The sequence below is a fragment of the Eurypyga helias genome, unplaced genomic scaffold (assembly GCF_000690775.1).
Source record: "Eurypyga helias isolate BGI_N326 unplaced genomic scaffold, ASM69077v1 scaffold23216, whole genome shotgun sequence".
Lineage (NCBI taxonomy): Eukaryota > Metazoa > Chordata > Aves > Eurypygiformes > Eurypygidae > Eurypyga > Eurypyga helias.
The window spans coordinates 1-12,132 of record NW_010256406.1 but is presented as its reverse complement, the minus strand read 5'-3'; the positions used below and the strand labels follow the sequence as shown (position 1 = coordinate 12,132).

General features: G+C 42.3%; 1 protein-coding gene across 1 annotated transcript; it reads right to left on the bottom strand.

The window, feature by feature from the left end:
• Nucleotides 1–6,211: 6,211 nt before the first annotated feature.
• On the bottom strand, nucleotides 6,212–12,034 carry STARD4 (StAR-related lipid transfer (START) domain containing 4). Its single transcript, XM_010153663.1, has 5 exons — nucleotides 11,897–12,034; nucleotides 10,042–10,091; nucleotides 8,383–8,509; nucleotides 6,999–7,113; nucleotides 6,212–6,438 (listed from the first exon to the last, which is right to left on the bottom strand). The coding sequence occupies exons 1-5, from the start codon at nucleotides 11,999–12,001 to the stop codon at nucleotides 6,212–6,214; spliced, it is 624 nt and encodes a 207-aa protein (XP_010151965.1). The 5' UTR covers nucleotides 12,002–12,034.
• Nucleotides 12,035–12,132: the final 98 nt, after the last annotated feature.

Below are 12,132 nucleotides of genomic sequence, written 5' to 3'. Positions count from 1 at the left end.
AAATTACTACTTTTAACGCAACAACAGGGGCTCCATGCTTAATCCTGTATGCGTAAGAGATGCTGGCATGCGGGGACATTCCTCATGCTGCAGTGAGCAGGCACGCTGTGATTTCTTTCCTTCCTGCTCCAAATTGTGAGGAGCTCAAAATCCTGATAGGGATACAGACAAGGAGGGATGATAACGGTACTTAAATTAGAAAGTACTCATGTTTTCAACTGCTTGGCTGCACCTCCACTTGAGAATGGCCCTGCATCCCCATTGAGCCTTGGAGCTGGGATTTGTAACACCAACACGCTACCATAATGCTGTCTGATTGGGATCCAAATTAAAGCAGTACTCACAGACACTGAGAAAGTCAGGGAATCTTCCTTAGGATGGTAATTTGCTCCTAGGGTCATAACCTGCTTCAGAGGGGGCCGGTGCTGGTCAGCAGGCCCAGGTACAGAGCTCAGGAAGTGCTTTTTTTGGGCCTAGAATCACAGAATGGTTTGGCTTGGAAAGGACCTTAAAGATCATCTAGTTCCAACACCCCTGCCATGGGCAGGGACACCTTCCACTGGACCAGGTTGCTCAAAGCCTCATCCAGCCTGGCCTTGAACACTTCCAGGGATGGGGCATCCACAGCTTCCCTGGGCAACCTGTTCCAGTACCTCACCACCCTCTTCATGAAGAACTTCTTCCTGATATCTAACCCAAACCTCCCCGCTTTCCATTTAAACCCGTTACCCCTTGTCCTGTCACTACAGACCCTTGTAAAAGGTCCCCCCCAGCTTCCTTGTAGCCCCTTCAGGTACTGGAAGGTGCTATAAGGTCTCCCCGGAGCCTTCTCTTCTCCAGGCTGAACAAACCCAACTCTCTCAGCCTGTCCCCATAGCAGAGGGGCTCCAGCCCTCGGAGCATCTTTGTGGCCTCCTCTGGACTCACTCCAACTGCATCCCAGGGTACAGCCAACCGAGCAAGTTCAGTTTCTGATTACACTTTGGGCAGTAACTGATCTTTTAATACCTCCGTCACTGAAACGTTTTCGAGGATCACTAGGTAGTCATAATGACTTGACTCACCGAAAGACAATTTTTAAAGAAAATCACTTGGGAAGAGACAGTTCTGGATAATGTGCTGGGATATGGGACACCTTCACCTGGATGTGGTATCGCTTGTGGTGTGGGTCAGCTGTGAAATGTGCTCAGACACACCCTGTCACGTGCTGTTACCGTCTCTGTTTTCTGCCAGCTCGTGGCACAGTGCTGAGGAAGGTCAGCCCGACAATCATCAGCCCCTACCTGTACCGTAAAACTGCATCACCAGCACAGCTCAGTGGGGCCTGGAAAAGGCAGAATGTACTGCAAAGTTTAAATTACAGTTTAGGATTTCAGGACATATTCCTTCCTATTGAACATTTAATCTTTAGCATTGATATCTTATTAATTTCTGCCATCTTCATTTTCTCTCTACCAGGAAATAGGTTTAAACATCATTGGTTTTTTAAATAATTCTAATCCATGTCCTTAATAATTTTCTGAAGATCTGAAGTGGCCTCTGTACCAATTCCTACCCCACCCTGCAGAAGCTGACATATATGCCCTTCGAGAGCATGCTGCATGTCAGAGATCAGAGTTTGTTTTCCCAGCAGCAGAAGGGGGCTGCAACTCTTTTCTCTGAAGTCTGATGCTACAGAACTCTCCCGCTTTTAGAGAGGCTTAGTAACAGGAAGGACACAAGCCTTTTCTTCCTTTGGTTCTGTAGGTGCTAACAGAACACGTCAAAATACGTGTTGCAGCATGTTTTATAACCCTGATTTACACCTACATGCCTTTTGCAAGGTGTTCATATGTTTTGGATTAACCTCATTTTGATGGTTAACAAACCATTTCTTAAACATGCTACAGGGTTAAGTAATACTAAGACAAAATAAAGTTCTTCCACAGCAATCATGGGGTCATTACAGAAAAACTGTAAGTAGTTTTAGAATTTAAGCTGTGAGAAAACCCTATTTGTACCGTTTTCGAGAGATTTCAATTTAGTAGAAATGAGTTGTGCATCTTCCTAGGCCTAAATCAGATTTCTAAGATAGGCTTTTTGGCTTTTATGATGAACTGACAGCGTTAGAGATCCCCCTGCAGCTGAGGACGGAACTGAATGCTACATCCGCCTGCACAAGTATTGAAAGAGCTACATCACGAGTCTGTTGGAATCCATGTTTTGATTTATTCTGTAATTGCATACAAAATATAAATACAATTCTCCCAAGTGCTGGACACAGTCCTTCAAAGCCACAGTTAAGACAGACTGACTTCACCTTTCCCAGCATAGGCACACCTTGACTGGTTTCAGCAGAACTATGGCTACTTCTGCAGCACGGAACGTCCCAGGTTGAACCACCTGCTCACGCCACCAAAACAGATCTGGTTATTTACCATTACTGGAGTAATTATACACTTCCCGTAATTCACAAATTTATCACCTTTCACGTTTATAAATTCATCAAATTTGAGATCAGGCCTTGTGCTGTTCTCAGGGTATCTACCAGAAGTACCGGCCCATCTCCAAGCAGACTGTTGCAGGGTACCTTGGACTGGCCCCAAACCGAACTTATCCCAGTCTTTATCTTCTGCATATGTAAAATAAGGAGCACAACCACAGGCAAGGTCTATTCTGGAGGGTTTAGATGAAGAACATAAGCCAAATACGAAATTTTTCTTATCTTTAGCCATCTCTCCCATCCACACGCAAAGCACACAATTAAAGTGCCAAAGATTATACTGTCATATTGCCTAAACCCCCGAAAAAGTAAGTTTTTTTTAAAAAATACTAGTCATATAAAAATAAGTTTAATGTGTCTATTTATATGCCATTTCCCTGGCACAAAAATAGTCTCTGCTATTCTTGGGCACCTCATTCAGAACCCGCTTTCAAATAACTATATTCCAGCTCTTAAGTGAAACATTCTTAAATGCCATGACTGGCAAACCTTGCAAACTTGCAGGAACTCTGGTGCTGTGAGGATGACAGAAATCTATACTGGGTAATTCACTTTGTCTCCCACTACCTCCCAACACGCAAAACACGGGTTCATGCCCTTTGTCCCTTCAACTGCTTTCCTGTTTGTACTGTCTTGGCTTCACCTAGATTGTCTGCTAACTTAGGAAGAAAACAATGCCATATGGCAAAAGAGGTTCTCATCACCTGAGAGCTTGATTTGCTGGCTTTCCTAGTTCTAAATGTACCCTGGTTAAAGAACAGCTCTGCTTCAAGTTCTAACACTCCTCTCAATTCTTAGCTATATAAAAATAAGTTTTGGTTTCAAATAAACACAACACACCATGAAATGGGACATCTTTCTTCCAGTTCCGTAGTGCTCTGTAGTGGAACTGCTTGGAATCATGACTGCAGGGGAATCAGCTATGCATTGCTTCAGCAGCGTAATCAGCATACCTAAGTCAGAAACATCTTTAGAAGGGTGTGATTCCCCAAAATAAATCCTTAACATTTGTTAGCACCTTCTGTGATTTCTCCTCATCTGAAAACTGGAGAACTGTACTATGCTCTTTTACTGATTAAAAAAAGGTAAAATTCCGCCTCTGATCCCTGTCTCCAGTAGCCTCTACTCAGTTGTTCACTTGAGGGAATGTGTCTGAACAGACCTACTGACAGAAACGACAGACTACGCCTGGCAAAAACACACAGCCAGTTTAATCAGTTTAAGTCATAAATTACTACAATGCAAAATAGAAGACCTACTTCGCTCTCATTCACAGAATCTTTCCATCTCTAGGCCTGCTACTGAAAACAATTGTGTTGACAAAAAGAAATCCTGAATGGAGAAATTTTTATTAAAAATGTCATAATACCTAAAATACACTAGGGATTTTCTTCCCATTAAACACAAATCTTTCTTCAACTGCTCTGTGCTTCACCAGCCTGTCTTCACTGAAAGCATAAAAAGCCATCACTCCACACCAAATCAGGACAGAGACTCTTGGGGTGTTAGAGCCCTTGTAACAGGTGTTTGGAACAGGGACCTCTTAATCTTTCCTGCAGTGCCTAGTGTTGTACCAACACCATCCTGTAAAGATCTTGTGCTCCTTTGGATGTGTTTCTCCAGCACTAAAGTGCTTCTGTGTAGATTCAGCCTGTGCTTTTTACGGAGCAATGGAATATTTCTTCTCTATATACATCTGTACCACAACCCCTCAATTAGTCAGTCCCAGCAGTTTCAAAAAAGGAAGACATGAATATGCAGATTCACTATACATGTAGGCTTTAGAACTGGGAAGAATAAATAGGGTACACTTCACACAGCTTCCTCTGTAATCATGTCAGCATTCATCCCACAGAGCAGTACTGTTAGGGCTTTCATACTCGCCTCTGCACTAGAAAGGAGTGGATCCTAGCATTTAGGAGAAAACATGTCTGCTGATGCCACTTCCTTGGAGTCCTTGGTGGGGAAAGACCACCTTGTGAACTTCCAGCACTTTGGGGGAAACAGGGAGGATGGAAAAGATAGGAAGATCAACAATGGAGTTTAAAGGGAACTGCAGAATACACAAAACCCCACAGGGAGCTCACATTTTCTGCCTATGAAGACAGCAAAGGCTGTTTAATGCCATTGTTTTTAAGTGCCTTAAACAGTACTAAATGCCTTAATACATGAAGCGTGTTGGATGAGCCCTCACTATATTTGGTGTTGTATTTTTCTACCCCTCTGCTTGAGTAGTGAGAAAGAAAAGTCTTCACTGTTCAGAGTTCAGCTACAGTGGCCAGTGTCAAAAGAGCCAATATTGCAGGGGAACGATTTTCATCTGATTTTTTTTTTCTCTGATATTCCATTACCAGCCTTTCGATTGTATATATACAACTGGCCCCAAAATATTAGAGCTCCAAGGTACTTTAACTACTAAGCAGCTACACTTGCCTCTTCTAGCACTGATACAGCATAAATATCACCTGAGCAAATGACACATGCCAACATTAAAAGCTTAATGTCAGGTTTTAAAGGGAATTTAGGTTCCTGGCAGCACAGACAATAATCTTTAGAAAGCCCCTGCTATGTACGTGTCACCATCACTGGGTGGCTAAATACCCCTAAAAACGTGACCCTCCGTCCCTCAGCAGACCTGAGTAACTCTGCAGCTTGAGCTCAGGCCTTCAGCTGCCTGTGTTTTAAGACACCAGTTTCATTCACTGCAAAGATCTAGCCAGGGGTATTACCACATAACACTCGATTGTGCCGTAGCAGCGCGCTGGCAGCCTGTTCTGCTGTGGCTACACCAATGCCTATACATGAAGCAAGTTAGAGGTCCTGTCTGCTGTTTTAGTAGTTCCAGGGTTTTCAGTTAAGGAAGACCAAAAGAAAAAAAAAAGGCAAACCCACACACAATTACATAGAAATTTAAGTAAAAAATTTTTTAAAAGTGCAGAGTATGACAGAAGATCCATTGGAGGTTTGCTGTTTTGACAACTGTGTGATTAAAAGCCCACTAAACACTACAGAAAGACACCTGATGACTTAAATGAGCTTTGGATCAGCTGTAAGGGCATTTCTTTGTCTATGCACTGAGGTTGTTATAAACAACAGTCATATAAGTCACAGTTACAATATTGAAGAAATGCCAGTAATGAATAATACTTATTTTTTCTAACAAGAGTGAATAGCTTTCTTATGAACAGTAGCATTTAACAGCATAGCTAAGCAATATCCCTATGATAAATTAAAGCAATTTTTAAAAACAAATTACAGATGCACCTGTACAAACTAAATAAATCAAAAATCTTAAGTAAATATAAAAATATATATATTACAAAATTACATCTTCAGTGAGACGCTGCCTGTACAGTGACCTGCACCCACGAAACCCTGAGCGCTCCACTCTCTGTACGGTCGGTGAGAGCTGAGTTCATGCTGCATTTTTCAAGCCCACACACACATCCTCTGTTTTCTACCTAGGAAGTCAGGGGTCTATGGATCCATACTATTTCTCACACAACTGCAGAGTGCTGAGCAGGAAACAGAACCTCTCACTGCGATTTAGGAATGTATGCTAAGTATCACACCAACAAGTACTTGGTAAAGTTGTTTGGATCCCTCAACATAAAGGTTCAGGTATCATTCAGGAACAGTGTTACCTCCTAACAGGGTAACTAACCTACGCTAAGCTAAACAATGTAATTTGATTGCAAGAAATGCACGGGCTTTTAAGTCACTGTTTGCTTATGATTTCAGTGCCTTTTTGAGGTCAGAGTAGAAGTTGGCCAGGGTGCTAGACATGGCAGTGTCCACTGCAGACTGCGGTAGCATCCCTCGCAGCTCAGTCTGAATATAGCCTGTCAAAAGACTGTGGCTAGGATAGTCCTTAAGAGGGACGCAGAACCAACCGCAAGGGTGATTGAATCCACGGACAAAGTTAGGTCTCACCTCACCATAGTCTAGGCTTATACCTATCAAGGAAAACAAACAGAAAAAAGGGAAATCAGTTTGAGGCAGATAAAAAAGGAAAGGTAGAGTAAATTTAAAATGTAAAAGTTTCTGCTTGAGGAGTTCAGTACAAGTGAGAGACACACTTCAAACTTCTGAATACTTTCATGCATGAAAGTTGCCTGCTCTTCATCCAAACTCCGCAACACACAAGGAGAGCTTGATAAGCAGAAATTCTAACACTAAAAAGACATTCCCACTAGTCAGTGGAGCAAATTTTCACTCCACCTAGTTTGCTGTAAGAGCTGAGGCAGAGCACTCAACTTATTTCTACCACTCCTGTCCCACAGTTGGCATAAAGGAAACTTGGCACAAAGGAGTGGCTTACGGGTAAACCAGTAACTTGTGTACTTCTTTTAGTCTGTAAAATCTTAGAATACCTTTGAACTACTTGTTGGAGACCCTCTTACACCATTTTTGAATGCTTACTACAGAAGCATTACTTAATACTTAATTTGGATCAAATCTTAAGCCAAGCAGCTGTCGCAAAGTAAGAATTAAGCAGAGCTAAGTGGTGCCTTACCACATGATAGAAGCCCATCTTCATAGCTTGTAGTGTAAGAGAAATCAACAAACTCCCTTGGTGCTACGATGTTCCAGAGCTGGCCAGCAGTGGTGTAGCGCATCACACAGCAGTTCTTGTTGAGTGACAGAATAAAGAGGGTAAGAACACAAACATATCTTAGTACAACACATACAGGGAAATTTATGCTGTAGGCAGCTAGCCTTTTCCACAAAGGTCACAGCCTCTGTCAACTATGCTGTGCAAACTACTTCAGTAAGGTCTGAAGGGCTGTCTCGTCTTCAGTCTAAATGCTGGAATTTTCTAAGGACTTGCAGTCTGTAACTGAGAGCTGTGTGGCACCTTTAAACCATACTAAACTCCATCGTGCCTGGGAACTGAAAGCCATGTGGCTTAACCATTCCTCAGCAAGTCTGAAAGGACCATGAACAGATTGCAAGAGACCTCTCTCAGAGCTAAGATGCGCTGTCAAGTACTTTTAATCCACCAAGTGAATAATAAAACAGAATGCAAACAAGCCTTCAAACAAGGCTTTATAAAACCATAGATTTTATATAAATTTTAGGGTATAATTAGCAAAAGAACCTTGCCTTATAGATCTTCCTTAAGAGCCAGAGCAAAAGACAATCCATGTTTAAGCCAGATGTCCACAGGGTTTCAAAGTCATACTGAATGTCCCCAGTAACCAAAGGAAGGCTGACAGCTCTTACACAAATTCAGAGTGGAAGGGGTTGGAGGGGACCTCCAGAGGTCATCTAATCCAACCCCCCTGCCAGAGCAGGATCCCCTAGAGTAGATCACACAGGAACAAGTTCAGGTGGCTTTGGAAAGTCTCCAGGGAAGGAGACTCCACACCTCTCTGGGCAGCCTGTTCCAGTGCTCGGTCACCCTCTTCTGAAATCAACTTCAAACCCACCTTTCCTTAGCTAGTCCTGCACCTCCATATGCACTGTTTTGGCGACCAACACAAAGCCCTGCCACACAGTGAAGTCAGCTTTTCAGGAAGATGGAGAGGTTATAGTTTCTCTGTGTGCAGATTATGAATACCCAGAGTTTTGTTTGTTGTGGAACAGAAGAAAGCAAGCTGTATGAAAAGGCTGTTGGCATATAAAATATCACACTGTAACTCTCTGTATGTGAATTATATCAGAGGTCCCAGGTCCAAGAGAATTGTGACCAACCAAATTTTACGCCTTTATTTTTAGCACTGATGGAAAGCTAAACTTCAATTTTCAGAATAGGACTGTTGAAGCCAGAAGGCCTCATCTGTGGTTACCCACCACACAGATGCACGTGAGTGCAGAAAAAGGACTGCTCTGTTGTACTGTCAAATTCATATATGCACCCACACACATTTCCCTTAAGAATCTAAACAAGTCTTCACCTCATCAAACGTTTCCATGATGTCCATTGTAGTCATTAAGCTGTCCCAGTCTAGTCTATAAGGTCCAGGGCGAATATGATCCACTATTCTGTTGGTAACATCTTCCACCACTCCTTGAGCTTTGTAACTAGAGAAACACAAGTTTACATTTTAAATTTAGAAATTATTTCTAAATAATCCATTAATTACTGTAATACCATGGTACCTGGAGTTAAGGTCAGTGGACAATTGTATCAGAAAGACAATACAGAAAAAGACCTATGGGTGCATCTATTCTTCTCTGCAATAAATGTTATTCTGAGAAACTCTGTCCTTATGCTGCAACCAATATTCTGTAAATGCCAAACTCTTTCCTCAGATAAAAATCAGCATGTTTATTTCTCTAACAATTTGACAGAGAAACAAGGCTGTCCACCAGGAACAAGTAAAGATAAAAGCAAAAAGAAAGGAGAGCAAGGATACAATGTGAAAAACATTTTTCATCAACTAGAAATAACAGTAGTAGAACCAAGCTAATGAGAAACTATATTGGTAATGTATAAGAGTACAAAATAAAATATTTTGGGCTAAGACATTAAAGAACATTCATTTGTTATCAGGTATTTTTAGTAGACACCAGCGATTTCATTTACTTGAATTACTGGCCCTCCAGCTTCTGAAGGTGAAGAATCCATCAAAACCATTATTGTCAAAATGCCTCTTATTCATTAAGCTGTTCTTAGTAGTAGTAGGTAACTAGCCAAGCAAGAGATTCATCTATTCACTTGTGCAGTTCGCCCATATTCACTCATAATTACCTGGTTGGAGCCAATCTCAGCTGTACACTCAGAACCGGAGGACCCATGAACACACCAGTGGCTTCTAGGTAAGCGTTTGCAAATTTCTTCAAAGTGTCCTGTATTTCACCGGGCGTATAAACAACCCTAGAGTCTTCATCTGCACACAGCAGTCACTGTTCTTCTGGCAGTGGTTCAACTTACACAACCAGCTGATGCCAGTGTGCCCACGGCCCTGCACAGAGTCAGCAAGCTCTTGCTGTCTGGGGTCATAAGCTCTTGCAGATCTAACAGGACTTAAACTCCACAGAACGTACCAGTCTTTGAAACACCTTCAAACACTACCTTTTCATGTGATTTTTTATTTCTTCTTTATTTCTAGTAACTATTTCTCCACCTAGACATACAGATACCAACAGAACCCAGTGACAGAAACTGTCACAAGAAGGGGTTTATGTGACACATCTTTCCCACAACTACATGCTTGTTATTTTACTCTACTATAGTTGTGTAGTCACTGTGACACCCCAAGCACTGACTGGGTTGTTACCCAATCCCACTTCAGTTCTACTGAACCTGGACTTGACGCTGTGGTTTGCAGACCATCCTTCCAAAAGGTCTGGGCGTATGTTGCTGCCTACTTCAGCCAAGGGGACTTCTGTGGTGTGTTTTCATTGTCTGTTGTTCAGGACACCATGCAACACTAAAGCATCAAAGTAGAACACTAAAAAGAAATGGTATGAGCACACTAGATGATCCACTGAGCTTCTTTTCTGGAGAATCTTTGCAGCCGAGGGTTCTAGAATCCACAACCTTCATTTCTAAATTCTACGAAACACACTGTAGAACCTTAAAAATGTATCTGCTCTGTAGGTAAACTTACAGGTATCCACTGAATTCCTCTGATGGTTTACGCCACACAGTTGCATCTTTCTGAAAGAAAATGAAAGATGTGATGGTAATTGTCATTTGAATACAATTAGAAGATGTCCAGAAAGTCGTTCCAACGTTTTCTGAAGGAATGCAAACCACTTGATCATTGACTATGGTTCATCACAAAAGGGCTCATTGATCTGGGCACTTTCGTACACTTTTCTTAAAAACAGAAGCAAATATTTCAGACATCTTTTATTCATAATCTTCCATCATTTAAAAAAAAAAAAAAAAATCAGTCATTTGCCTTTCCCTGTGCCAAATACTAGAAGGCTGCATGTAAATGGTGCTTGGCAGGCCCAGCCAGTATAAAAACAAATAGAATCACGGAACCACATTACTAGGTCAAGCCTTTCAATGAAAAGTCAACTGGAAAGCCATTGTCTGGACACTGTTCAGACAGAAATGCCACATAACGTCTACTTGTAGTCTTGCAACACATCACCAAGCAGATGCATGCAGGAGGTACTGATGGTGGCAGACAAGAAAGCTGAAGCTACCCTCCTCTCCTAGATGCCTGACTAGAGGTGTCTTACAGACAGTAATCTATTGAACTTAAAGTTAGCTGGAGAAAATAAAGCAAGAAGTATCTTCTGATTTTTATCTAACTATGAAATGGAACCTCTGTACAAATCTCTGCATTTCAGTATTAAATAGAGTACCATATGGCAGCTTTTTTTTTTTTTTTTTTTTTAAATCATGATTACATAAGCACAAAGGACCAAATGTCCTAAGGAACAGTAGCATAAGTACTGCATCCAGAACTGTTTAAGGTATTTAGGGGCAAAACACATCTCCCTGGCAGGTAGCTCTGAATTTTTTTTACATGGCACAGTACCAAAACACAAGGGAGGAAGGGAGGGAAGGGAGGAAGGTAGGAAGGGAGGTTCCCCTGGTAAAACACCAGGGGTGGTTCAGGTGTTTTGCAAGGGTGAAAGCTCGTATACTCTGTTCCTCTCATCTGAGACAGTGAATTTGTTAATTTTGCAAATAGTCAAGTTACATTTGGAACTCCTGACCCACTCTTATCAATGTCTGCTCACAAAGGTATAAAAGAACATAACACCCACCCAAATCATTGTAACAAAGGGATGAAGATGGAAATTTTCCACAGTAGTCCTACCATGTTACTTCACCAATAGCAAAATACCTTTCTACATCTTACATAGGGCAGGAATAAAAAGTATTCACTCCGTCCAGCACTGATGCACCAGAAAAGTCTACTTAGCTTGATGAAGCAGAACCCAGAAAAGTCTAGCCGCTCAAAAAAAGGGTATGGCAAACTACTTGGAGAAAGCAGGAACTGCATTCACTTTGTGGAAGGAAACATGATACATTAAGCAGTATGAGAGAAAGAATTGCGAATTATCTAACTTTCTAAGAGGAACATATTTGGAAGCTGAAGTGTGATGGATTCAAGCATTTTAGACAAAAAGAGTTTCCAGAGGCTGGCAGAAACTACCTGCAGGCTGTGGCTGGTGTGTTGAAATTACACATGAGCATCTGCTAGTGCTAACCGTATTTCTCATTTTGCTTTAAGAAAAGCCTACAGTCCTACTCAGGCAGGAGATGCTTCCCTGAAAATGGGTAGAAGGGATGACAGAGTCTGTAGGCAGGAAAAACCGTCACCTAAAGATGTACTGTCCTCCAAGGGCGGTTTCACAGGGCCTCTCCTATCAAAGTGCAGCAAGAATTTGCCAAATTGGCACAACAAGCACTTCCACCCTTCTCCCCCCAAAGCGACCTACAGCTTCCTTGAGGAGCGAAGACCGGGCCGCACACCCAAGGCCACCCAAACCACTCACAGTTTTCTTCGCCACCCGCCACTCGCCGTCTCCGATGCTGTGGTACTGAATCAGAGTGTTCCGCAGTTTCTTGGCCAGGGGTGCCGAGTTTGGCAGGAGATCCATTTGCTTTCCTCCTGCGTGAAGGCACACAGACCCACACATCAGAACAAGCCCCCGCGTCAGGGACGTCAACAACAGCACGACGCGTTTCAACCCACGCACTGGGAAGAGGGACAGCGGCGACCCCTGCCACA